Raw genomic sequence first — 27,960 nt, 5'->3', positions numbered from 1 at the left:
TTTCAAATAAACATGATATACTATACCTAAACAAGATTAGACCTTAAATGCCTTTGAAAGGGAATTACAGTTTAAATCTGACAATGTATCTAGTTATATAAGTACTGCATATGTGTATACAGTATGAATGCTTTGAGGGTTATATGTAAAATACGCAATTACAAAAATAAAAAAAACAACAACTACAAACTCCGGGTACTCGTCAAGGCGTCACAATTATTAATCCAGTATCGGTCTATAAGAATATCAAATGAGAATTTCTCTTAAAGTAAATTCCAGAAATTAAAAGTGTAGCTTTTAGTCCACGTGCAGTGAGATTACGAGGCAGATATATCTGAAGACAGAGATATGGAAATTGAATAACGTTTTGTGTTTACCGGGTGTGTCCTTGCATGACAGAAGCAGCCATCGGTCTACTACATGTTGCAGACCTAATGATAAAAGCTACTACTTGCTACTACTATAAATGTTAATTTACTTAGGTTATGTGACGTATGCATTTCATTCTTATATGTTTTCTAAGAAACGTCTCGATTTTAAACCCTCTTCTAAACTATAGCCCCATGCACAAATAGCTCCGTATCATGAAATACGAAAAAATGCAGAAAACATTATATATTAAAGACATAAGTACACTATACATAAATGACAAACTCTTGAAGCAATACGTTATTGTTTAATTGCTGAAAAAAATCATATAAATTTAGAATTTAGAACTTATTTATTACTTATTTTTTAATGGTATTGCTTAATGCACAGCATCCCTGATTTTATCAGAAAAAATTAAATCATCCATAGTTTGAGGCAAATCACAATATTTTACTCCCACTGAATGTGAGGCAAATATTGGAAGCTGAGCTTGACCTTAGTGTAAAGCATTTATTTCAGTGGTTCATTATTGCTGAAAAATACAGGCACTAAACAGGAGGCAAGTAGTGTCCCTTTTAAATGAAGACAGTAAAACTGACAACATTTTGTGAAAAATTACATTTACTAAAGAGAAGTGAAAGAGTGTCATTTGCTTTACTAAAAATACTATGCAAACAATTTTAGAGCACCTACAATCAGAAAATGACGGTGCTGATCAGACATGCTTGTAAAATTGATCAGCCAAACCAATGTAAATTAACACATGTACCACTTTGTAGATAAATTTACTTCCATTTAAAAAAAAACAGCTTGGTCTGCAGTGTACAGCAAACAAATAGGATCAAACACCCATGTGAGTAAGGTGTCGGGTTTAGGATTAAAGATTGAAGTCAGAATTAAAGCCTTTTGTCATATGACCAAAGTACAGTACATAAATCCTACTGTGAGACAGGACAATCTTCCTTGGAAGAAGTGTGGCATGGCCACCCGCCCACTGACAAACCGACCAGGATTTGACTGGCTCTTCTTAATGGTCTCTTTCTCCATTATCTGCCTTGTATTCAGCTTCTGAGATAGGCTCTGGTAAATTATGACTCTCCAAAAAGAGAAGTGGCTTTTTGATAGTGGATTTACATACACTAAGGGAGGCCAACCTTGTCTTTCTGAACCATGGTCTAACAGGTCTTATAGGTCACTCTTAAATCATCAGTTTCTAAAGACCAAAGCCTACATGTGAGTTTTGATCAATTTAGTTAGTTAATTTAAACAAAGAGTGGCCAGCTGTCATCCTTCAGATCCAGGGGGTGTTGGTATTTTCACTTCAAATCACGCGTCTAAGTGGTCAAAAACAAAAATTCAGTTCTTTAGAAATGAGAGGTTTAACTTCTAAGGATTGCAGTTTTCTAGGACCAGTCCTAGTCACTCCATAAAGAACAACTTGCTTTTCCTTCTTCATAATCTACACCAGAATTTGACATTTTTAGATTTGCATTTGCTGTTAGACAGACATTAATATCACTGGCTCTTGTTCTCCTGTGAGAAACTCATCCTATTCATATCCTTTAGAATTCTAAATCAGAATTAAATGAAAGTCACGTTATTTCTCCAGTCAAAACAGCTGTATTTGGACCTTTATTTACTTTTCAGCAGTTTATTTGATTACCTGTGTTGTATTAAAACAATATATTCATGACAGAAAAACATATTAACTGATAAAATTGCTAAATTAGAATGTTATTGAAAACAGTCTTTAGAAAGCTGAGTGAGCACACAGAACTGTAAAAATAACCGATCGCACATACACTATTGACGTCGAGTTTTAACAGCCGGATGTTATTGTTCCTTTTACCCGGAAGTATATCCTGTTGTATTCAGGAAACATGGCTGCGGACTCTTCAATGGAGCTTCTTTTTTTGGATACTTTTAAACATCAGAGTGCAGAGGTAAGATTTTTTATCGTTGATATTGATGTTTGTCTCTTGAAATGTGGGTGTCTCTTCAGGCTGCGTGTCCATTAGTGATAATCGTTTTTAAAACAACGATGAGTAGCACATTGAGCTCTAGTTTCAGCAAGACCGTGTTTGCATCGAGTTCCTTGTTGTTAAAAAAAAACATGCAAAATATTTGATTGCTTTTGTTCTGCAATATGACACTATAGACATGCCGGGAAAGTAGTTTGCACATAACTTTTGTCACTGCAACACTGTGTTAGTTTTTTAGAAGCCATTGTTGCAAATGATACTGCCTTGACTGACATAGGGTGCTTTTTTATTATATTTCCGTATGGCATGCTACCTAGATTAAAACTGGAAGGTATAGGTTTAGCTTTACCTTCCTCTGAGCTTGGAATGCTTTAGCATGCAAATGTTTGTTTTGCACAGGCTTTATGAATAATTAACAATCCTTAATCGGCAAATAAAATCATGGCGTCTCAAACGAATCATTTAAGGTCAGATTTCTGAAGAACCGAGCGCGTCGGCTTCCCACTGTCAGTGGAACTAACACAGGGACTTTCGTACTCTAGGCAGAAGGCCCCGGACACTTCGAGACGGGTATTGGCTCATGTTTCCTCAAAATTCAAACAAATCGATGTGTTTATTTCCCCTGATCAGATAGTCTCCACCGCCGATCAGCCTTACTGACTTCCTGCAACGAATTTGTGAGAATTGGAAAGATCTATGAATTAAGAGAGGCCAAAACCAAATGAACAAAAAATGGGTAAATACTGATGGAGAGCAATAAACAACGCTGTGCAAAAAAAATCACGATTGTTTATGTACTGTAACAATACTATGGACTTATTGTAATGCTTATTTAAAAATTAATAATTTAGCAGGGTATTCAGTTTAGCAATCCATTACATTTCGACTTGCTGATGGGTTTTAACTCATAAGAATGGTGCAAGTCCCATCCTAGCTGAAAATGTCGTTTAATCAGCCCTGTCATCTGTCCTGCATAACTACAGGGCTTCCTGAGGGCCTTCGATGGAAATAAATGAACAAATTATTACAAAATTATAAGTCCATTACCACCGTGACAGTAACCAGGGTGTTTGTTTTTTTAAATGAAGCTTTAAGCAACATTATAAATATTATAAATGTACTAGCTCCTTAATAGTTGTGATGATACTTCTCTTCTTAAGATCATGTTTGAAACCCTTGAGTATTGAATCTCTCCTAACATTCAGTGGGTAACCCAGGTTTGGTAACCTTAATACATTCAATATGAACACGATTGTGAAGGTAGCCAGCAAAATTTGAGCTCTTCCCGTTAAGATGTGAATTAAGACTAGCTAGGTTCAAGTGAAATAGAACTAAGTTATTTTTTTTATGTTGTGTTATGTCATTTAGCTTCCTGCAAAGCAAATTTCCCATCTGGGACCATAAAGTAAGTAGATAGATACTTTATTGATCCTGTGAGGGAAATTGCAGTGCAACAGCAGCTTAACACAGACAACACAGCAACAGTGTAATGAATGATACAATAATAATAATACAATACGTACAATACAATCAGTACAGTGAGAAGTGCACTAAGAAGAGTTACTCACAGACCAGAACAGAACTACACAAAAAAGTCGTATTGCACAATATAAATATAAATGTATTGCACAGGTCCCTGGCATATATTGCCCAAAAACGGTTATAAATGGGAAAAAGAAAAAGAACACATGTATCAGTTTACTGTTCAGTCCAGACACAGGTCACTGTCAATGTTGCCTCTGCCCAGACACAAGGTGGATGAGTTGTACAGTCTTATGGCAGAAGGCAAGAATGACCTCCTGTAGCGCTCCCTGTTGCACCGTGGATGGATCAGCCTATTGCTGAACGTGCTCTTCATTTCTACAAGCCTGTCATAGAGGGGTTGGGAGACGTTGTCCATGATGGCCTCTAGTTTGGACACCATTCTCCTCTCAGCCACTACCTCCAGTGGGTCCAGGCCAGACCCAATGACTGAGCTTGCTCTTCTGATGAGCTTGTTCAGCCTGTTAGAATCCCCTGCTCTAATCCCAGAGCCCCAGCATACCACCGCGTAGAAAATGGTGCTCGCTACCACCGACTGATAGAACATATGTAGCATCTTACTTCATACTGTACATTGAAGGACCTGAGCCTCCTCAAGAGGTAAAGTCAGCTCTGACCCATCTTGTAGATGGCCTCGTGTTCTTAGACCATTCCAGTCTATCGTCGATGTGCACTCCCAGGTACTTGCATGAGTCCACTATCTCCACGCCTCTCCCATGGATGTAGACAGGAGTAGGTTTGACCCTTTTCCTCCTGAAACCTACCACCAGTTCCTTCGTCTTTGTTACATTCTCCCCACACCACTCCACAGAGCTGCTGACCAGTCTTCTGTACTCTTCCTCCTGTCCACCCTTGATACATCCCACAATTACAGAGTCGTCTGAGGACTTCTGCAGGTGGCATGACTTTGAGTTGTATTTAAAGCCCGAAGTATAGAGGGTGAAGAGGAACAGAAAAAGAACCATCCCCTAAGGAGCTCCTGTGTTACTTACTACCTGTTCAGACACACAGTTCTGCAGTCTCACAGACTGTGGTCTGCCTGTCAGATAGTACTTGAGCGTCTGTAAGGCAAGGACACAGGAAGGGTTATGAATGAGTAGGGGTCATTTGACCCATCTAGTCTGTTTTGACTGGAATGCAGGACTGAAAAATGCCATGTCAATATGCATTCACTGGACTGGAGAATGCTAGTGCATCCATCCTTTCAATAGGAATTACTGATGATGGGTGTGCATCATGCCAGCTGTATTTATTTCTGTTTGTTCTAAATACATTCCAATTACTGTATATAATAAGATTTGCATTAAGGAGTGATGTTCTACAGGTGATCCAGCAGTTTTGTGATTAGACTGCTAGTGCTTCAAGAGCAACATTGGGAAGAATGACTGTTGATTTTTTAACATTCATTAAATTCTATGTATTACAAAGACAGTTTTTATAAGGTTTTTTTAATATATTTTATTGATTAAAAAAAGTCAAGTAGGACCTTAGTGCCTAAATGAAGTGATTTGCTTCAGGGAGTCTTTATTTGCTCTGAGTCTAAAATTGTCTCAGCCAAAGAACATCACTATGATCTATTATTGATCCATATCAATGGAGCATGAGACCTGGGTGTGGAGTGCAATGTTTCTGCACAGTTGTAAGTCTGCAGAGTTTTTAATCAAGCACTTAGTTTTAATTCAATTGATTTTTATAGCTGTTTATCTTTACTCATCTTTAGTCATGCGAAGATTCAGTATGTCCGTCTGTGCAGTTAAGCTGTTGAAATAATTTTCTCATTTAATGTTAATGTATGGATTTAAAACTGTAAGCATATATGCCTGAGGCATGTTTCCCAAGTTTTGTTTTTTTACACAGAAAAAGGAGATGCAATATATAAGCAGCTTTCATTTCAAAAGTTCTCTAGGTCTTTACAGGCAAGGCCATGCCCATCTGGAATCTTAGAGTTTTAGGGAAACCAATGGCCGGTATGCTCTATAAAGAATGTACAAATTTTAAAGATTTGTTACAGTCATTGAATACCATCAGTTTACCTTAAAATGGAATTGTGTAATGGACCGCAGGAACTTCATCCCTTCTGTGCTTCCTGGGAGCACGAGACTGGAGATGATGTAACACAGGGCTTCAGCTAACTGGAGGACAGCTGTCTGAACTTATTTTCAAACTCTGAATGGAGAGTAGGAGCATCTAAATTTCTGTTAATTGTGGACCAGGATGTGTTTGCATGAGTCAGTGGTTCTAGATTTGATTTTGCAGTTTTGAAATAAATGCAAAAATATCTTGGATCCAGTGCTTCAATTCCTGCTTTAATTAAACATTTGAGAGAACTGCTCCTTTCGAGAACTGTGCACCTTTCGTCTCAATCTTAGATAAGACCGTGATGTTTTTGAATTCTGTATAGGCAATTAAATCAGTGTTATCATACTATCATCATATGATCACATTTCTCCTAAAAAGCAGCATAGAAAAGAACCAGCTTGTACTGCCTGGTTTTAGAAACGTGTATATATATATAACTTTGTGGAAATCTGGGAAAAAAAACTGTTTTCGCAGCTAAGAGAATGCTATTTTCCTTCTTAAATCAGATGCAGCTTCAATAAATAGCCATGAACGTACCAGGCAGATTCAAGCATTTGCAGCATGGTGATATGCTGTTTGAGCTATTCTCTAGATTTTGTTCAGTGAAGGTCAGCACTCCGAACTGATGGAGCCTCCATTGCAGTTATTTCTGGTTGAGTGCTTAAGGGAAATCTGAGCAGACCCAAGAAACAATTTAGAACCGGTTATGCCTGATTAACCGAGTTAATATTTGACCGTTAATACAGGTATTTAACTTTCAACCGTGTGCCTCCTATTACAATTCATTTACTATATGTTAAACGGCTGTACTTTATTTTAGTGAATTGCGAACGTTTTATTACTTTGTTTTTGTTACGGTCTTCATTCTGTAGACATTTAAAATGGTATTTTTATTTAGTTTAAACAAAAAAAATTAGCTGGAGAAGTTTGGTCACGTTAGTTGTTTTTTATTTAAGTAGACCCTCATTCGCATTTAGATTTGGGAAAATAAGACTAATTTATTTGTCTCACACCTTTATCCAAAGCAATTTACATTTGCACCTATTTATACAGCTGGGTATTTTACTGGAGTACTTCAGCTGAAGTACCAGGCTGAAGGGTTCAACAGCAGTGTACTCTTCTCCCACTCATCTGGAATCTGAGCTTACAAACTTCCTGCGTGGAGTCCAGAGCCCCAGACACGTCTCTCTGAACAGAACTGTTCCATTTAGCTGGAATGTGGGTGTTTTAACTCAACACAGTTTCTGACTTGTGGGGGAAATATTCATTCAGTGCCCTTGCTTCCTCTTTTACCTAAGAAATTCCACCATTATCTTCGATACTTTTGCATGAATAGGACGTTGGTAAATTATCTTCTTCCAAGAGAGGTGATCTGATAAGATCTGATAACAGTCCATCTCCATGCAGGCCGTACAAAGAAAAGTGTTCAATAGAAATGAAGTGAAGCAGAGAGCTGGGGCTCCTTTTTTCAGATTCATTTTAAAATCTGAATTCAGTTGAAAAATGCGAGAAGTAGCCTGGAATCCCTGAAGCCCTGAAAAGATGTGTTTCTTCTGCCTTTGATGTTTCAAACACAGGACAGTCACTTACTGCGAGCTTTGATGGAGATATATTTTGATGCCAGGAATTCAGCTTGTTGGAAAGTACAGGAGCAGATTTACTAAATCTAATGAATGTAATAACATAAGTAAAAGTTCTACAGATATTTAAAAAGCAAAGAAGATTTTTAAATTAGCTTGACAGAAGAACAACCCATAAAATACATATGTAATATATATTTGTTTTTCTTTCTCAATAGCTGGTACTCATGTCTGCTCAGACATAAACCTTTCTCTCACACCACGTCTTGTGTACTTTGAACTAATAGAAGCAGTTGTCTGTAAATCAGATCTTTTTATATGTTATTCAAGGCTATTTTGTAGCCTAGAACAGGAAAACTGGACAAAACAGGTTTGTAGGAGATTCTTGTGGTTAGTCCGTCCTTTCAAGTGCTTGTGCTAAGTCAACAAACAGGCTTGTTTCTTGGCAAGAAAACCACGTTAGAATCCACACCCCCATTTGAACAAGCACGACCCACCACTGCCTGTTTTTCATGCAACAACTGGGTGACTTTTGACAGGTGGTATACATGAGTGTGTACCAGTGTGAAAAGGGTTACACTGACAGGCCATATCTGGGGTTATGTATTACTTTAAAGTGGCCTCCAACAATTTCTGATTTGATTTTTGACTCATGTTTTAACTTTGACTTCAGTTAATCTATATCCTATAAGTTTGAAGAGGACCGATGTAATACAGTCGATTACATGTTGACTAAATTATACCGGGTTATACTGACGGCTTCTCACATAATATTCTATCGGTACAAATTGTTAACTTAAAAGGAAGATAGCATGTCAGTTGCTTAGACAGAAATCTTGATAAAACCTTTATGTAGAAGACTATCAGTGAGCATTGACTACTGATAGGTCAAGCATTGATATAAATAGACTGATGCATCACTTCGGTTTTAGCTGTAAATGGTTTGAAGAGAGCTTGGCTTACACCCCAGTGCTTTATGACCAGGCTTACATCCAATTAGCTAATTTTTAATTATCATCCTGAACATTTTCAACTAAGGAAATATAGTTAGTGACATATGTATATATTTGATGCTTCTTGGTAAGGGATTAGCATCATAATACTTTGATTTTAATTAATTTCAAATTTCCTTGAAAATTCAGAGCACTGAAGAGGCAATCATATTTGCGGAGTGCTACAGACAGCTTTTCATCTCCCCTTTATTAAATAAATATTTCTGCTCATCATGAGAATTACTTACACCATTTATTTTTCTTGAGGGGCTTGAACCCCAATCATTACAGATGAAAACAGTGATAACTTGTTTACTGGAAGAGATGTGGGTGTATTGAGCAAATTGAAATATGACCTAACAGTGCATTGGAATCCTTCAGAAGTGGGGTTTTGGCATCAGCCAGCCACTTAGCAATCAAACAAGCTGAGGTGAAAGGCCTCCCTCTAAGTTTTGATTATTCTCAGTTTCCGTGCTTGTAAAGTCACAGAGGCAAGAGTGCGGTGTTCGTGTTAGAAGAGTCCAGTATCTAGCTAAGCTAACACAAAAGGCAGGAATTAAATAGGAACTTTGACACCCTGCCAGTCACAAGTGGCAAATGTGTGGCTTGATGCCAGCTCGCTGTTTGCCAAGGCCATCTTACATCTGCCCAAAGCAGACCCACCGTGGGTTTGGAGTGAGTGTTGTGGACGTCAGATGAGACTGGTATATCTCAGCCATCATTTCTTGTATTTAGAGTGACAATGTTTCTTTTTCTCAGGTCAATTCTGAAATTGTCCGCACGTTTGTTTTTGTAATTGCATTGTGTTTTCCTTCATTTAAGTGTCTTTTGTGAAGATCTATTCAAATCCCATACTAGGGAATGGTGTGTGTTTCAGAGGTGTGCTAAATGGTTCTCTGTTATTTCATGCAAGTGTACCCCCTACTAAGACAACGCTAAAGCATTGAACGGCAGTGTGAATACTATTCCTATTTTGCTAATTTATTTGGCTGATGATTTTATGCAAAGCTCTTTCTTTATATTATACAGCTGGGTAATGAAATTGAAATTGAATTGAAATTCTTTGTTCGAGGGTATAACAACAGTGTCTTATCTGGGATTTAAACTGTCAGCCTTCCAGTTACAAGTCCAGGGCCCTGCCCTCTGCGCCACACTGCTCTTTATGTTGTATCGCCTCTCATATTGACTACCCGTATAATATCTGATCTTTGTTAACGTAACATTTGTGTAGTGCCCAAGCTGTACTAGCATTGCTGCAGAAAAACAAATTCAGCTACATCCTGCGGCTGCCATGTGATCCATTTCAGAGTGTTTACTTGCGCAAATTGTGCTGCAGAGGTAGGTCAAACACTATACAGTATTATGTATTTTTGTAACTTCATGTCAGCCTATCTGTTTGTGTATGCAAATGTACTCAAACGAGCTTAAAATATCTTCAACCTGCTTTGGCTTATATACAGTAAGTGCCTGAAGCGGAAAAAAAAGATCATTATGAGTCTGAATTGCATTCTTACTTGGAAACAAATGAGCCTTTTTTTCCCCTGTTTCTCCACAGTTCACGAATGTGGATGTGGTCCGCTTTCCATACGGAGTCCTTATCACAGAAGTGCGTGTGATTCCTCCTGGCATCAAGGCCCACAGCACCTTGCCGGACAGCAGACTGTTTGGGTAAGTCGTCTGTTTCCTCCCTCCTACTGTTATGACTTGCCACTTTGGTATTGTTTGAAATAATTTCATTGTGTTTGAAGTGCTGTTACTGAGATTTTGCCTGGCTAGATTCTCTGTTGATGATGCCAGGATATTTCAGTGCCCGTTCAATCAGCTAAAGCTCACCCAGACCCCATTGGCTCTTGCTGGTTCTCAGTGGCCTCAAGTTTCACCCCTCCCCCAGACGGACTCTTGGGTTTTAAGGCTCCCTAGTGTGTTCATACCTGTGAGTGACAACGCCTGAATTTCGATGTAAACCTGTGATGTCAACATGAAAAGACCACATGGTCGAGTTATATGACAGGAAGTGGTGCGAGTGAACCAGACAGGTAGATATTTCATTGTTGCTATGTTGGTATCCCCATACATGCACTGCTTTGGTACTTTATTATTTACATTCTCTGACTGTGTCCAGACTGTGGTTTATACTTTCTAATATTAGCTGCTAGCTAATATTAGATAACAAGTATCACTTAGACAAACCAATTAAGATTTTTTGCTTGCTGGGAAGAGCTCGAATGTGCCTAGTTGACACATTCTCTCTCCATAGTGAAGAGTGTTTTCTGGACATTCTACTCAAAGCCTTTTACAGGTAATGGGGACTCCCCTCCACCACCACCACCAGTGTGCAGCCCCACCTTGATGATGTGACGGCAGCCATAGTGCGCCAGTATGCTCCCCACACACCAGCTCTCAGTGGGGAGGAGAAAACAGTGATGAAGCCAGTTCATAGATGGGGATTATATGATTGGTAAAGGCCAGGGAAGAATTTGGCCAGGACGTCCTTGTTACACTCCTGGGATTTTTAATGACAATAGAGAGCCAAGACCTTGCTTTTATGTTTCATCTGAAGGATGGTGTCTTTTTTACAGCACATTGTCCTCATCACTATACAGGGCATTAGGACGCACTCAGACAGCAGGGTGAGCTCCCCCTACTGGCCCCACTAACCTCTTCCGGTAGCAAGCTTAGTAGGTCTCCCATCCAGGTACTGGCCAGGCTCACACCTGCTGAGCTTCAGTGGGCTGCCAGGTGTGAGCTGCAGAGTGAGATAGCTGCTGGCTGAATGGGCAGGATAGGTGATGATAGAACACGTCTGTAACAAAGTTACACCAGTAAAGGTACTGAAAGGTAGGTTGACCTGTCACTGAGGTTTAGGATATGTCAGTTAGCACTGTGGTCTCCTAGCTCCATGATCCTGGGTTGGATTCCCAATTTTTTGGGGAGTTTGCGTGTTTTTGTTCCAGGACTATTTTCTTCCCATCTCCCAAAGACAGGCAGCTTTGATGGGACTGGGGCGGGGAGGGTTAAAAGGATTTCATGCTTGTGGGGCTGTGCTCTCAGCAGAGGCAAATGGGACAGCGGCGCAGTAGAAACAGACTGTGATGGGCTGAATTGTTTTTAGCCATCAGTGATGTCCTTGCTTAAGACATTTTTAAATTAAACACTTTGAGACCATGTCAAATTAGCAATATTCATACACAAGAGTTGAACTTGTCAACTCCAAGCTCTGGAGCTTTTTTTGCATTCCAAGAGCACCAGTTCCACCTTTTCCCATTGTCTGTGGTCCTGCAATTCCCCACCTTAGGGTGCATCAAAAAGGTAGCCTGAAAACAGTCATATCTCATCAGTAGACAGCATTCACACCTGAGAACAGGTAGTCCTGAGGTAACATGGGGCTGACCTAAAACTCCTGTGTCAATGTAGTCCTGGGCCACAGAACAGCAGCAGCATCACCACCTTGCAGCTTCATTTCCTGCCAGTCCAGAAGCACAGCAGGGCTGGGGTAGGAGACATTACCTGTATCTTCTGATTGTTCGCCATGAGCTTCTCAGGGGTTTAAATTATTGAGTCCCTTGTGTTTTGGTATGTTTTCTACACACAGAAATGATCTTTTCCCGTAATTGTCTATGTCAGAATAGATCTCAGCTCTTAATTGGCAATCCCTTAATGATATACAAAAACAGGGGCGAATGTCGGTGTGTCACACCGTCCCATAATAATCTCTCACTGTGATATATAGACTCCACCTGGTGTTTTAAAATAAATCTCTGTGAAGTTTCACAACCCAGTTTCTGGCTCAGGGTTCATGCTAATGTCTAACCCTACCCTACTATTGAGTACCTAAAACAATTTAAAAAACCCCACAAATAGTTCAATTAAATGTTCAGGAAACCTAATTAAGAAAGACGTCCTGGAAGAAAAGCCATAAGAGAGAGGGATCCAAGGTGCTGCTGCAGGTGGTGTTGTCTGACCAGTGGTTAACGCTTCTCTTTCTGGGACTGAATTTCGAAATAACCCCTGAAGTATGGGAACAGGAGGCACTGTGCTGTTCTCATGACAAGATGTTAAACTGAGCTCCTGTGTTCTTGGTCATGAAAGATCCCATGGCATCGAATGTAATAGTGGGAGTGCTAATAACGATTCAGTTCTCCACCTGGTTGATGATGATGATGATAATGATGATAATAATAATAACATTTACCTCTGCAGATTGCATCAGTACCCCCACAGGGGCATCTACTTTTTTAAACCAGCTGCAATTCTCTGTTCCAGGTGTGATTATCTTATCTCAGTTGTTCTTAAATCCAGGTATTGTGTACAACACTCATTCCTGCTTCAACCAGGATCTTGATATTTAAGAAAGGCACACATTAAAACACTCCTTATTCTCCTAACCTGTGGTTTACCAATTTGAATGTGTTGATTTTAGAACTGGCTTTCCTTTTTAATACTCTTTAAAGAAAGTAGGCTGCTTTTTCAGAGAGCCACCCCTGCTGAGACTTGTGTTTTTTTACTTTGGCTACAGTGACCTTTGAAACCTTAGCCTTTCACCAAGACTATTGAAACTATCAAGTCTAAACCAGATTTCATAGATATTTAAGATATAAACCTTAGCTATTTACCTATTGCAAATTGGTCTTGCATTATGTTGGACGGAAAAACATTTGTTATTAAAAAAAACTTTTTTGTATTTGACACAGTTATTCAAAAATTAGTAATATGAAATGTTTATTGCTGTGGACGTTTGATCAGTTCTGTCCCGAAGAGCCTGTGGCTCTCATACAGACATTTATCTCCCTTTTCTGTGGCGCTTAGATATTTCTCAACTCAATCCTTGGTGCTTGAAATGTTTTAATGAAAAATAATGTATTTAAATGATAACAAAAAATTAGACCAGTGGATTATTGTGATTAGAATAGAATTGAACTGATCTCAAAAAGACTGTTTGCTCTTATGGTACATATCTTCTTTAATTCTGGAAATAAAAAGATGAGAATCTAATGACCCTTCCCAAATTTGTTCTAATGCTCACGACATCATCATTAACTTAAGAGATGATGGCTTGTCAGTGGGATTTTAGTGCGCTCTACTTTTTTTTGCCTCTCGGCTATTTTTTAGTTGTCAGGCTTTTTTCCTAGCAGCGACAGTCAAGGCTTTTTCAGTGTGATCTCTGGGCGCCTTTGAACCCTTGCTCTTTCCTCAGGGAGACGTCGCCTCATGCATTTCAGCTGGACCTGTTCTTCAACAATGTGGCCAAGCCCAGCGCTCCAGTGTTTGACAGGCTGGGGAGGTGAGTAGCTTGGCTTCAGCAGGGCGTTTCATACCTGCTGGATTGCATTGATCATGGCCAGGGCTGAAAAACATGTTAGTGTCCATTTTTGTCATCTGGGCATTGTAGGTTCTCTTTCCCATCATAAAGGCTGTTAACTGTTAATTCTGGACTAAAACGTGACCTAAGTCAAGAGGGAAAAATGTACAAAATGTTTTCTGTAAACCTTGAGATATTGTAGAAAATGTCTGTTCGTTTTCTAACCTCTTTATCCAATACAGGGTTGTGGGGAAGCCGTAGCCTATCCCAGCATGCAGCGGGGGTAAGGCAGGATACCCTGGATGGGACACCAGTCTATCACTGGGCATACACAGACACGAGCACAGACGTAGCACACACTCGCACCAGGGCTAATTCTCCCAGACACCAATTCTCCTGCCACTATTTTTTTGGACTGTGGGAGGAAACCAGAGCACCTGGAGGAAACCCACATGATTGTGAGGCGAACGTACACACATACAGCACCAAAAGAACAGAACCCACTGCGTCACCGGGCTGCCCATTAAGAAACGTGTTTAAAAGTTTTTTTTTAAATTCATTTTAGTGTAATTATGCCTTCATACGATGGATTGGCATCTTATCCAGGCAAGTCCCGTCTTGCGTTATGTGCTTCTTGGATAGCATTTGTGTCGCCACAGCCCTTACCAGGAATGACATTGCCTCTCGTGACTGATGATTACACAAACACAGCCATAATAAATAAACTGTGCTGTTTAATTACATGGTAATCACTAAATACAAAACGAAACCCCCTCGCTCTGTGAACTCTCAATACACTTAATAATAAATAAACTTTGTTTTAGATAGCACCTTTAAAAGTGGCTTTTCAAAGCGCTTTACAGTTAGAAAGAAAAAAAATATGCTGGAGGTTTCGGAAATGATCCTATCTTTATACATTAGCCCTGTAGAGCAGAGTGTCAGCCAATAAAAACGTCCACTTCCTGGTTTGTAACTGTCAACTGACCAATTGTATCCCACCACTTGGTCGGGCAACCGAGAGAGTCAGCTCATTCTGCTCTGCCCTCTGGGGTCTGCGGTGTACTGCCACAGAACTGCCACCTTGTCTCCCCATGCTGCCCTCTTGCGGTACATTTAATACTAATTTAATGTAGTGAGCTGATGGCAGTTCACCACAGTACCAAAACAAGGACCCTAGAGTCGATGTTCAGTGATAGAATTCAAGATATGTGACATGAAAACCCACTGCTTTAGCAAAGGTGCACTAGCTCATGATGTGTACAGTAATTCAACTCGGCTCTGACTCTGAGGCCTTCAGATTTATTTTACTTTTACCCTGAGACTTTCTGACACTGATGGTTATGAGTTCCTAATAAAGGTTAACTCCCTGTAATTATATTTGCATTAACTCAAAGCTGGTAAACACACAGACAATTTCCAACTGTCTTGGCACTTGGCATGCCTCATTTTCTGTTCTGTGGATTGGAAAGGAATATTTACTCCTTGTTTACTTCTGTTTTTTCTGTTAATATCTTCACAATGTCCTACGTTTTCCATGAAGTGATCGAATACTGAAAGGAGAGTAAACGTGTTTCTGTTGTCAGTCCTTCAGGAAGATATTACTTGAAGTTCCTCATAAATGTGAGAGGTTTGTGTCACCCTTCTGTTATCTGGGCCAAATGTAACTCGTAAAGGACAAACTACACACTTGAGGACGGACATTTTTTTATAAGTTTAAAACTAGCTGTATGGTAGGAATCAAGTGATCACCTTTTGTAACAGTCTTGGGCAATAAGTGCTGAGTGAGTATGTTTTCCTTGACTGAAACTAAGTCGGGTAAGAAGGCTGCCACTCTTTACTGGATGTGCTGGAAGAAAACTGAACTGATTCAGTTTTGGCATAGCTCACACTACTTTTGCATTTCATTTTTATTATGACATTATGTAATTGTATTAGGATGGAGTGCCTTGCAAAAGTTTTCACCCGCTGCCAATAATGTCACATTGTAAGGAATTCCAAATAAATACACACGAATTCAAAAGTGTCATTATTAAATGGAATAGTATCATATGAGTAAGAGGTAGAATGTCAGCAAACCTGCTTGTTGAAAAGTATATCCAAGTTAAATTTACTGATTGCATAAGCCGCTTAAGTCCGTAGGTGGTGGAAACACCTTTGGCAGCAGTTGCTTCTTAGGTTTGGACAGGTCTCTACTGAGCTGTGTGCACTGGGATGGTATACATTTAACTTGTGCTTCCTGGCAAAACGTCTCCAGTTTTGACCAATTTGTTGGTGTTCGCTGATGGCCTGGAGTCATCGAGCTTCACCCTACATTTCCTATTGGACTGAGGCCGGGACGTTGACTGGGTCACTCAAGGACATTTCGCTCCTGCCTTGCCAGACCACTAGTCTTGTGCTTCAGATCATTGCTCCATCCACTCACCTCACAGCCCTGGCAAGCTTCCCAGTCCCTGCTGATGGGCAGCATTCCTACACCATGAGTTTTCAATCACCATGCTTGACAGTTAGGATGGTGTTGACTGATGTCATGCTTTGCTTTTAGACCAAAACCTTAAGTTGAACATGTCAGCAGTGTCATATACATGCATTGTCATAGAGTCTTTTTCAGTAACAGCTTCTTTCTTGCCACAGACACATCTAGGCCACCATTTGTGTAAGAAATTTGGAATATTATCAATGTATGAGCACTGACTTCCATGCCCAATATGGAACTTTGCAAACCTGACATGGGTGTTATTGTCTTCCCTCTTATTACTTGGTGACATTCAATTTTCTTACAACCTTTTCATGATCTGTATTTCTTTACCACAATGTCCCTGACAAAAGCTCCTTCGTTTTCATGTGGTTCAAGTGTTGTGGCTTAAAGTTTAATATCGATACAGCTGCATTTACTCTATAGTCAGGATAAACCAATTTCTTTACTCAGGGAGACCATTGCACTAATATAATGACCTTTTAAATTAATCTTTTGCACCTGAATGTAAGTCTTTATATAGGAAGGGGCGTGAATAATTATGAAGTTGATTACCTTCTGTTTTTTTAAAATCTGTGTTTTGTACATATTATATTTTTGGAATTTATTGGTTAGGAGTAGTATTTAAAAGTATCTTGACTGCAAGCTCAGATGGGGAAAAAAAGGTGTGTAAACATTTACAGAGAGGTGAAAAGTTTTGTAAGAGGCTATATAAATAATATTTTTTAAAAGTTGAAAATTTATATAATTACTTTAACTTTAATTCAAATATTGATTTGTATCAAGTCTGAGGCAATGCATGAGATTTGTGAAATTGTGTATTTTAGTCTTACCTCACTGATCGCTGTCACTTTGTCTCTCTCAATGGGTACAGGTCTGAAATTGGTCTTGTCAAGTCTGGTGTCCCTCAGGGCTCAATACTGGGCCCCTTGCTCTTCAGCATTTACATGTTCCCACTTGGTCAGCTTTTAAGATCACATGGCCTCAGCTTTCATTTTTACGCTGACGATACTCAAATATACATCCATACCAAACCCGACACTGATGTGGCTGTCTCTATTCTATCTAATTGCATCTCTGACATAAAAATTTGGATGACTCAAAACTTCCTTCATCTTAACTGTGACAAGACTGAAGTCATGCTTATTGGTACCCCCCATCAACTTCGCAAAGCCAGTCCTGTAACCCTGTCTGTAGATGGCTCTGTACTTGAGCTCCAATCAAAATTGAAAAACCTTGGGGTTATATTCGATTCTGGCTTAACATTCGACCCACATGTACAGCATACTGTCAAAACATCTTTTTTTCACCTCAGAAATATCGCAAGACTACGCCCTATGCTATCATTAACTGTGGCTGAAAAGCTGATCAACATATTTGTATTCTCTCGAATTGACTACTGCAATGCTCTGCTCCCTGGGGTATCTAAATCTACTCTGAACAAGCTGCAGTATGTCCAAAATTCAGCAGCCAGAATCCTGACCAGATCTAGTGCAAGTGTTCACATTACTCCTATCCTGGAGTCCTTGCACTGGCTTCCGGTCAAATTCCGCGTAGACTTTAAAATCCTCATGCTCACCTACAAGGCTTTACATGGCTTGGCACCTCAATACCTGTCTGAACTTTTATCGCCCTACTCCCCACCTCGCAACCTCCGCTCTTCAAATTCTGCCCTCCTTACTGTCCCCCAAGCCCGTCTACATTGTATGGGCGACAGGGCCTTCTCCTGCTATGCCCCCAAGCTCTGGAACTCCTTGCCCAAGGATATTAGAGAGTCACCTTCTCTAAACTCCTTCAAATCCAGACTCAAAACCCTCCTTTTCAGAAAAGCCTTTACTTAACTGGTTCCATTCTTCACCCCTCTGCTCTTCTTAATACCATCTTCCACGGTCTCCTCTATTGTTATTGTTGTATTGCTGTAATTATAATTGTGTCCTGTCTTGTGAAATTTTCTTATTTATTGTTGTAGTCTTCTTATTTATTGTTATTGTCATCCTGTAAAGCGCTTTGAGAAGCCACCTTTAAAGGCGCTATATAAAATAAAGTTATTATTATTATTATTATTAATCACATTATAGTCAGAACTGTTCAGTTAGACGTAGATTGTGTACAGAGGATAACTGGTTTTTGAAGTTTGAAGTTTTTTTGTGCTAAAATGAGATGTTTTTAATAGTACAATGTATTTCCCCCTTTTTGCTCCCTTCTCCAGCCTTGAGTACGACGAAAATAAGTCCATTGTTTTCAGACCCAGTGGCAAGGTAAGAAAATGACTTGTGTCTATTGCATGAGGACGGTCTGTAATTGATTTTTGAAAGTCTTCTGTCTTCTGTAGACTCCGTCTAGTCCTTGTCCCCTCCATTTTTTTTCTTATGTCAAGAGCTTTTTGCTTTGTATATCTGGTGAAAAGGCACATTCACTTTTCTTCTGATAACCACGTATGAGCTTTTCTGTTTCAGTCCTTTTCTGTATTAAAGCAGTGCTGTCCAACGTTTAGTACAAATGCCCCAGAATCTCGAATCAAATGGGGAGCTGCAGGAGAGTGTGAGATCCAAAGGAATTGGCTCTAGATTAATTTCGCACTGAAATGTAAAAGGAAGACGCAGTGTTTTGATCCTACTCTTGTCTAGTCACAGCTCTGCAGCTATAACAGTGTACTTTTTCATTTCTCTGCTTTACTTTTCAGTGTGGGTTTGATCTCTACCTCTAATTCTAGGGATGTGTAGCTTTTATATATGTGTAATGTGTAATGACATTTTCACAAATCAGTGTCCTGAATGAATTGTTTTCACGTGAGGTGGGAAGTTTGTGTATAAGGCTGAAAAACTGAAAGATGCTCAAAGTAAAAGAGGTCAGGTAATGTACTACACTATCATATGCAAATCGTGATACTTTTTGAGATTGTTTTGCAATTTTAGACACTTTACATAGATTTTAATACTGTTTGACCTTGTGTAAACAGTACTCTCCCTGTAGGGAATGAAAGCCTGCTTACGGTGATCCCTAGACTTTTAAGCATTAGATACTCAGTCAGCAGTATTTACTGATATGGAATGAGGAAATCATCTTTTTTGCGCCCAGTACTAAATGCACATTTTCTGCATATCAGGTTAGTTTTGAAACCACTTGACAGTAATTTTTAGGACGGCGAAACACCGGCGTGTTTGTTTGAGTCCATGCAAAAAAGGCTCTGGCAGGGATGACTCATTTACATTCTTGAGCTCTGAGCTGGATGTGCTCTTGTCAGAGCTGTGATCTGTCAGTCTGCAGTCTGTGTCCTGCAAGAGGCTGCTCCCTCTTCGCGGGCTGTCTGCCTGCAGGGCTCTTGGTGGGTGAAGCTAAGGGACTCGGAGGTGCCTGGTGAGCACCACACCCAGTGTGCCTCCAGTAAAATCCACACACATTCCACAGAGGACAATTCTCGTAAAAATCTTTTTATTCAACCACTGTGTTCGCATCAGCGGATGTTAGTTGCGTAATGCTGTTAGAGGTTCATTGGGAAATTAAATTAATCTGTTGTGAAAGAGCTGAATTCAACATTATTTCGGCCTGGAGGTGTTTGTGGATGGTCACTCCGTTCTTCGTAAAAGTAAACATTTAATGTGTTTTATCTGTTGCTCTGATGGATTGGACTGTAGAATAAATGGGCTAATATATGGGTGTTTAATAACAAGTGGGGACCTTGTGGTTTGTCTGTCTTGTTTGGTGCTTAGTATCTAATTGATTAAATTGTATAGTTTTAACATGAACCTGGACTGACTAGCCTGCGTTTACATCATAATAAAAATGACGTTTTAATGCCTTTATGGGCTGGTGGGACTTTGAAGTCTTATACTTCAAGTAATTTGAAGACTGCAGGATCAAGGAGGCTGCTAGTCAGAGACAGACGTGTTCCACTAAATAAAATTAAATCTCAGCCATATTCAAGGTGCACAGTCTGCAGGGCTTTGCTTTGTTTGAATGAAAAAAGAGCTGCTCTTCTGTAGTCAGGAGCCTGTAGTAAAATATTTAGCCTGCTGTTTGCTCTTCTTTGAGTAGTGCACAGAGAAATAGTGTAAAACTGTTGTAGATATGATGAAACAGTTTTTATCTGGTACTTACAAAGATGTCTGTAGCTCTGCATTTGTTTTAAGCTACTCTTGTCAGTATCAAACTTTTATTTAAGAAAGAACTTTGGACATAAATGCAATGTAGGGAGCAAACCAGAGTTTATTTTGAGCTCTGTCAAAGCATTTAAATATTTTTTGTGTGATTTGTATTTGTACTTTATAAAGTTTAGGACCTACAGTGTTACAAGGAGTTAAATATCTGTCTTGCTAATGTGACAGAGATGCTGTCACCCCTCCCTGTCATTTCACGTCACCATTCAGTATTGGTTACCTCATGTATATATTTCTAAAAATGAGCATAAGGAAATTTAGGCCAGCTTTTCAGTCACATGTATGAATGGATCAGGTGCTAATATGGTTATGATGTATTATAAAAATAGAAATTCGGTTTACTTTGCTTATATTAGTGGTTCTTGTTTTTTTATTCCACAAACATGCGGTTTCACTTTCACGTTTGCCTAGGGTAAGAGTAATAGGCTTGTTACTCTTATTTTTTGTTCAACCGTATGTAGTTTTAATGGTCTTCCAGCAGTTTGCATTCCATGTTGCTTTTGTCAAATGTGTACATGTATTTACTCACTCAAATAATATGACAACATTAATCTAAATAAATACCTGTACTTAAAGCTTATCTCTTATCACAAGAGTAAGATTATAAAAAAGATTTTCAGCAGTTTGTTTGCACTTAAAGCCAAAGTGTTGTTTCTAGTAGACATTAATGGTATTTAGATACTTCTTTAGATGTTGTGTCATAATAGTTTTGCTTTGAAATAAGTTATTTAAATGTTGAATTTTATTGCTTCCAATTTACACTGTAGAGAAGCTCTGAAATGCATCCTAAACACTTTTTACCTGGGTTTGCAAGCTGAAAAGAAACAGATAAATGTTCAAGACTAAGAACTTGTGGGAACTTGTAAGTAACACAAGATGAGACTTCTTAAAGACTGAATAATCATGGAAGAAAAATCCATTCTGTGTACAATGTTAAATAAGTACTTATTATTGCAAGAGAAAGAGCGGATTAAAGTGTTGATTGATTTACTTTTCTATATCATGATCAATTGTTGATAGAAAGTTCTCAGTACTGGCTGTGTTTGGGTTGTCCTGGGTTCTCCCTTATTCACAGAGCTTGGATCATCACTGCAGGCTTCTGTCTGGCCTGGCTTGATCTATCTGCTCTCTACAGAAGTTAATTAATTGGCTTTGATTATTAACAACTAAACGTTAGATGATTGATAACAGGTTTGCCTAGCTGCATTTGGCTAGAAACCTTTGCAATGTTTTAGTTTTTTCACTATTGTTGCCCTTTTTGAAATGAAGCGCATACAATTTGAACCCATAATAATTGTAGTATGCAATCCTTATTTAAAAAAAAAACTAAAATTAGTCATTGCTAAAGCTAGTTCTCTGGACATAAATATTATTATTGAGTAGATCATCTAGAAATGTACATTTAAAGTCTATTATAAAAATATCAATGTTAACCAGAACTGTGCGACAGTACATTCAGAAAACAAAAGTGATTAGCTGCTATCATCAGATCAACGGCATTCACTTTTCCATGGAAAGTGTTCCTCTGCTGAATAAGCAGTTTGATTATTTTTTTAAATATATTTTCATACCCAACAACGTTTGCAGCACACAGATTAACATCCTCAGTCCTGGCTTTGTCCTTTACTCACAAAGACAGGTTATCTAGCACCTACGTGATCTTGTATTTTGCCATCTGCATTGCTGTACATGTTTAATAAGGCACTAGCCTGCATTATTAATCCAGATTTCAATCCGGGCATGTTTGTTGTGCAGTGAGCTGGCATGAAGCAGTGAAGCAGGTGCTTTAATCTGCCCAGAGAGTCTCTGTGTAGTTGCAGCGTTTCCAGTGGTGTGGCGTGGCGTCTCTCCGGGCGCTTGCTGACCCGGGCTTTCTGGTTGCCAGGTGAACACGGATGGGCTGGTGCTGAGAGGCTGGTACACCAGCCTGACGCTGGCAGTGTATGGCACCGCAGAGAGAGCCCTGGGTCACGAGCGGGACTCCCCGCCGCCGCCCCCGCCCCCTCCGCCTCCGCCCCAGCAGCAGGCGGGCCTGAAGAGGAGCGCCAAGCATGGTATGTGATGGAGTGCTGCGCAGCTCTTCACTACCGCGAGTCGTGAAATCGCCCATTGTCATATACTGTGCTAAATGACGTTACAAGCCTTCCCATGAGCCCCAGCGCTTCATAGACCCGTGCCACACCAGGTGTTCCTTACAGCAAAGGTCCTAGCGCTGAAGCACGCGGCGACTGCTTCGGCCTCCAGGGAGACCTGGGTTTCTAATATGCAGTGACCAGCAGTGTACTGTTCAGGCGTGACTTGCCCGACACACGAGAGCTACCGAGTGATGCGTGTGGTTCGAGTGATGCGTGTGGTTCTCGTTGAGCAGACTGGGATAAAGAAGACCAGTACAACGGCAGCCCACCCAGACCCCAGCCCAGAGGGCCCAGGACGCCCCCGGGCCCCCCCCCACCCGATGATGACGAAGAGGAAGCCGTCCCAGAGTCAGGTAGGGCTCCTCGCGCGCGGCGCTCCAGCTGATCCGCACCCATGGCGGTGCAACGATGGAGGCGAAGCTCCACACACTAGTCGTGTTTTATACATAATTGATTTCCCAAAGACCAGTTACCAGGGCTTCTGTTTATTTTTTTTTCTTTGCCCGAATCTTTCTTTGAATATATCCTATTTATATTATATTAAATATATTTCTTATTGAATTATAAATATTTTATGTATATATTTATTAGATATTATTTATCTATGTAATATACAATGTATTATACATATTCATGTTAAATATATATAATATATAATATTATATCTCCATGTGCTATATAAATATATTTTCATTGTAATTATATTTCTTCGAAGTTATATCAAAGATCTATGGTGACTGAGGTTGGCATTCAAGTGTGACACTCTGGTGCCGAACCCGTACTTTAGTGACGCCTCAGAACAAGGAGAGGAACCTGTAGAACCAGTTGTTAAGAGACAGTGCCCTCCTGTGGTTTCAGTGGGCGTGGACAAGGACGGGGGTGAGGAGGGCCGCGACGACTACCTGGAGCCTATCTCCCCCGAGCGGGGGTCTCTGCCCCCCGAGGAGCAGTACTCGGACGAGGGTGAGGCCGAGGAGGAGGGTGAGGAGGAGGAGGGGGCCGAGGAAGAGGAGGAAGACGATGACGTGAGGACCGAGGGCAGCGCAGCCGAGGACGAGGAGGAGGAGGAGGAGGAAGAGGAGGAGGAGGACGAAGGAGAAGGTAGGCGAGCCAGTGGCAGACTGCACCTCACTGTTCTCAGGAACCCCTGCAGGAACGTGTTTGAATGACAGCCGAGTCTTAGTATTCATGAGGGTTCAGTGCCGAGAACTGTCATGATTATTGGCTTTAAGTTAAATAATGTTGATTGACTTAAAAAGAAACAACAGTAATCACAAACTTATTGTAATCGTTTAAAATAAAGAGATCAAATTCCTCTGCTACATCCAGCTTTGACTTTCTCGCTCTGCCTCCTTGGCTGGCATACCCCACTGTCACGAAACAGGCAATAAAACTGATCATCGAGCCCGTAAAGTCCTCTCCAGCCCATCATTCCCCTCACTGCCATATCATGAGCCGAGCATCATGGTATAAAACAAGCCAACGCTGAGATGCGGATACTGGGGCTCACTCACCAGCTAGATTTGTCATTGCGCCCCTAATTTGAAAGTTGCTCTTAACTTGGTTTCGTTCCTCTCTGCTCTTCTCCCATACAAGACCCCGTTGGCCAGACCGAATCAAGAATCTAAATTTGCAGATGTTGCGAACCAGCTGTATAACCGTAGACATTAAAAAGAACCGACCTTTGCATTTTTATTTCTCCGAATTGGTGCACGACGCAATACATTTAGTAACCTCCAGCGGTAGGTTAACAAGCACTGTGAAATGAGTCAAACAGAAACTCTTACAAAACAGTTTGTAAATGGTCACAAAATCGTATAACTATTTATGTGAAGATTTGATACAGTGAGGACTTTTTTTACATCAGGAGTTTTTTAAGTTTGAAAGTATGCTCCAGTAAAAAGATTGTGTTCTTGAAACCCATTGCTTCTCTCTTCTGTGTTGTCTTGTTTGAACCTTTAATAGGCGATGATGGCTATGAGCAGATTTCTAGTGATGAGGAAGACCTGGAGAATGGGACTTTCAAGCTCCCAAGCTTTGACATCAACTATACAGATGAGGACCTGGCTGCAGTGCCCAGTATGCAGTATGACCTCTATGAGAGGGAGATCCGCCCCCTGCTGTTTTTCAGCCCTCCTTACAGGACTAAGTTTGAGACAGAAGTGAGCAAAATGAAGGACTCTGATTTGCAGGAAGATCTGCTGGTGGCCGCAGAGTCTTCGGCCAAACTCGTTGAGCTTCTGGAAACGTACAGGGAAGACAGAAGTTCCAAGTGGGTTATGGCTTTGGAGGAAGTGCCAGGTCTGTTGGTGAAGGGCCTGAGTTACCTGCATGTGAAAGACTCAGAGCACAACCACCTTAAGCAGCTGGTAGAGTGGACGGGGCACGCCTTGTGTCTGCAGTCCGCTCTTGCGCAGCCGATAGCTTTTAATGTCAGGCAGCTGAAGGCAGGAAGCAAACTGGCCTCTTCTCTTGTGGAATGTGGGACCCAAGCTGTGCTGGCTCTCCTCGAAGGCAAAATCATCAGCAGACTCTTTGAGCTTTTGTTTGCGGAGCACGTGTCCTCCTCCTTGAAGCTCAACACGTTGAAGTCCTTGGACAGCCTCATCAGTGTCTCTGAAGGGATGGAAGCGTTCTTGAGCAGCACGCTGGAAGGCCAGGACAAGAGCGGCTATCCGAAGCTGGTGGAGCTGATCCTGTTAGACCAGACCGTCCGAGTGGTGACAGCTGGCACTGCCATCATCCAGAAGGCCCACTTCTATGAGATTCTGTTGGATCTGCAGAAGACTGCAAGTGCGTGGGCGGAAAAACTTCCCTCTGCACCAGGCCCTAGTGAATGCGAGCCCGACCCGGACTCTGGGCAAGAGAAGTCCACCAAGGAGGAGGAGGGTGAACCCGAGAGCCCCATGGACATGGATCACCTCCTGGCTTCTTCTAACATTACTGAAGGAGACTTGGAAAAGCTCATCAGCATGCTTGATGAGCTGTTGCATCTCTTGGAAACAGCGCCCCACACTATGATCCAGCCCCCTATCAAGTCTTTCCCCACCACAGCACGCATAACAGGGCCTCTTGAGAGAGATGATCCCTATCCTGTTCTCTTTAGGTGAGAGCTTGCATGCATGATTTGTGCTCTTCTTCTTTTCATCAGCAGGATATATATTGAATATATAGATGTCGCCAGCAGCCATATCACCCTACAACTCACAAATAGCAGCTCAGCAGGTGTGAGCCTGGCCAGGACCTAGATAGGAGAGACCTCCTGGGAAAAACTAAGGTTGCTGCTGGAAGAGGTGTTAGTGGGACCAGTAGGGGGTGCTCACCCTGCAGTTTGTGTGGGTCCTAATGCCCCAGGATAGTGATGGGGACACTATACTGTAAAAGGTGCCGTCCTTCGGATGATATGTAAAACTGTAGTCCTGACTCTCTGTGGTGATTAAAAATCCCAGGATGTTGTTCAAAAAGAGTAGGGGTGTTACCCCAGCATCCTGGCCAAATTTCCCACTCATGGCCTTTACCACTCATGGCCTCCTAATTATACTCATCTATGAATTGACTTCATCCTACCCACTGATAGCTGGTGTGTGAGGAGTGTACTGGTGCAATTTGGTTGCTGGCACATCATCCAGGTGGGGCTGCAAAGTGGTGGTGGAGGAGAGTCCCAGTTACCTGTAAGGTGCTTTGAGTGGAGTGTCCAGGCAAGTGGTACATAAGTGTAAGCAATTATTATTATTTTAAATTAGATGTTTTGTGAATCACACTACAAATAATGAAAAGGGGAAAAGGTGTAACACCAGCAGTATTTAAATTTTGAATCTGCTCTTGGCCGAGTGCATGTGCTCTGAATGCAGGGTCTTCACGTGCTCTGATCCCTCCCGCAGGTACATGCACAGCCGACACTTCCTGGAGTCTCTTACAGTGGTCCTGTCCAACCCAGCGGCCAGCGCCCACCCCGGAGTGCTGCAGGCTGTGAAGGACCTGCTGCGCTTCCTGGCACAGACTCAGAGAGGCCTGCTCTTCCTCATGGCCGAACACGATGCCACCAACCTGCTGGCAAGGGTCCTGACTCAGATCCTGGAGCAGGAGCCCGAGGAGGGCGCCCCCGCAGACGGCCCTGCCGAGGACAGCTTCGCTCTCTGGCTGATGCACGCCCTGCACGCTCTGCAGTGCGTGGCGGAGCTGTTCAACCACTTCGCTGGGGAGGGGGGCCTGGAGGAAGGGGACATCCCAGGGGTCCTTGGGACCCTGCACAGCCTCTACCTCATCTCCTTCAGCTCCACGGGCCGCTCCGCTGTGTCCCACATCTTTAGCCTGGACCAGAACTTCTCCTGCCTTGTGACGCTGATGGAACACTATTCCAAAGAAGGCTTAGGGTACAGCTCCTTTGTTTCTATTAGCAGTGAGGAATCAGGTGGCAGTTGGAACACATTCGGTCTTTTCCTTAGCCACACTGCTGATAGGTGGCATCTTCGTGCCTCAGAAAAGCAAAAGTACAAAATCTTTGGTTTCTACTCATCTGGGATATTGAATGCGTTCAGGAGAAGAAGGCAAATCCTGTTACAGTGGCACGGAAAAAGCCAGTACCAAGGCACAGTACTGTATTACTAGTAGTCTGTGCTGTTAATCAGCTCACTAAAAGGCAGTGTGCTGTTCTTTCCCTGGAATTGCATTGTCAGTTCTCTTTCTTTGTGCTTAGCAAATGTTCGTGCTTTTTCAGAAGCTTTTTACGGCAAAGTTATTCACATTTTGAGGATCATCGGAGATTACACGCTGGTTTGAGGTTAATTAACCTTCCAGGTGTAGTCTCAGCGAGTGGCAGAGTTTTATTACTTGATAATAGTGCTTCATGGCTCCTGCTCCTCTCATCTTGGTCATCATGATCTTTAAAATCGCCTCAGGGGTTAACAGGAGCTCCTCAATGTGGCATCACCTGTTTTTTTTTCCATTGAAATGTTAGGGATTCGAAAGCAAGGAAGACTGTGACCTACAACTACGCCTGTATGCTGGTTTTGCTGGTCGTGCAGTCGTCCAGTGATGTGCGAATGCTGGAGCACTACGCTGCATCGCTGCTCAAAGTGTGCAAGGCTGACGAGAATAACGCCAAACTGCAGGGTATGGTCCGCAACTGTCTTCTCTCAGGATTGTATGGGATAGATTGGGAAGAGGCAATTATGATGAGCAGGCTGTGAAAATGAAAGTATTGTGATGTCTTCAGTGAACATTTTCAAAACAGAGGTCGAGCTATTTAAAACGTAAAATAAACACCTGTCTAGAACAAAATAAAACAGATAAAAAGGGAGAAATCTAAATAAGACTTAGATAAATGAGGCACTACTAGGGTAGTGCTGAATT

General features: G+C 41.2%; 1 protein-coding gene across 4 annotated transcripts in view; it reads left to right on the top strand.

Moving 5' to 3' along the window:
- Positions 1-2,224: 2,224 nt before the first annotated feature.
- virma (vir like m6A methyltransferase associated) overlaps positions 2,225-27,960 on the top strand; it is a 45,426-nt gene continuing 19,690 nt past the window's right edge. For all 4 annotated transcript variants that reach the window (XM_088600699.1, XM_088600697.1, XM_088600698.1 and 1 more), the window contains exons 1-10: positions 2,225-2,312; positions 10,100-10,212; positions 13,739-13,825; positions 18,526-18,574; positions 22,359-22,527; positions 22,842-22,961; positions 23,467-23,709; positions 24,574-25,714; positions 26,490-26,981; positions 27,566-27,720. In XM_088600699.1, the coding sequence (XP_088456825.1) occupies positions 2,250-2,312; positions 10,100-10,212; positions 13,739-13,825; positions 18,526-18,574; positions 22,359-22,527; positions 22,842-22,961; positions 23,467-23,709; positions 24,574-25,714; positions 26,490-26,981; positions 27,566-27,720 (2,632 nt within the window). In that variant the 5' untranslated portion in view covers positions 2,225-2,249. The remainder of the gene's footprint in view (positions 2,313-10,099; positions 10,213-13,738; positions 13,826-18,525; positions 18,575-22,358; positions 22,528-22,841; positions 22,962-23,466; positions 23,710-24,573; positions 25,715-26,489; positions 26,982-27,565; positions 27,721-27,960) is intronic.

This window comes from Lepisosteus platostomus, chromosome 12, assembly GCF_059453375.1.
Source record: "Lepisosteus platostomus isolate fLepPlt1 chromosome 12, fLepPlt1.hap1, whole genome shotgun sequence".
In the NCBI taxonomy this organism is placed as follows: domain Eukaryota; kingdom Metazoa; phylum Chordata; class Actinopteri; order Semionotiformes; family Lepisosteidae; genus Lepisosteus; species Lepisosteus platostomus.
Note: the sequence above shows the minus strand (reverse complement) of the source record. Positions and strands in the feature narration are given on the sequence as shown.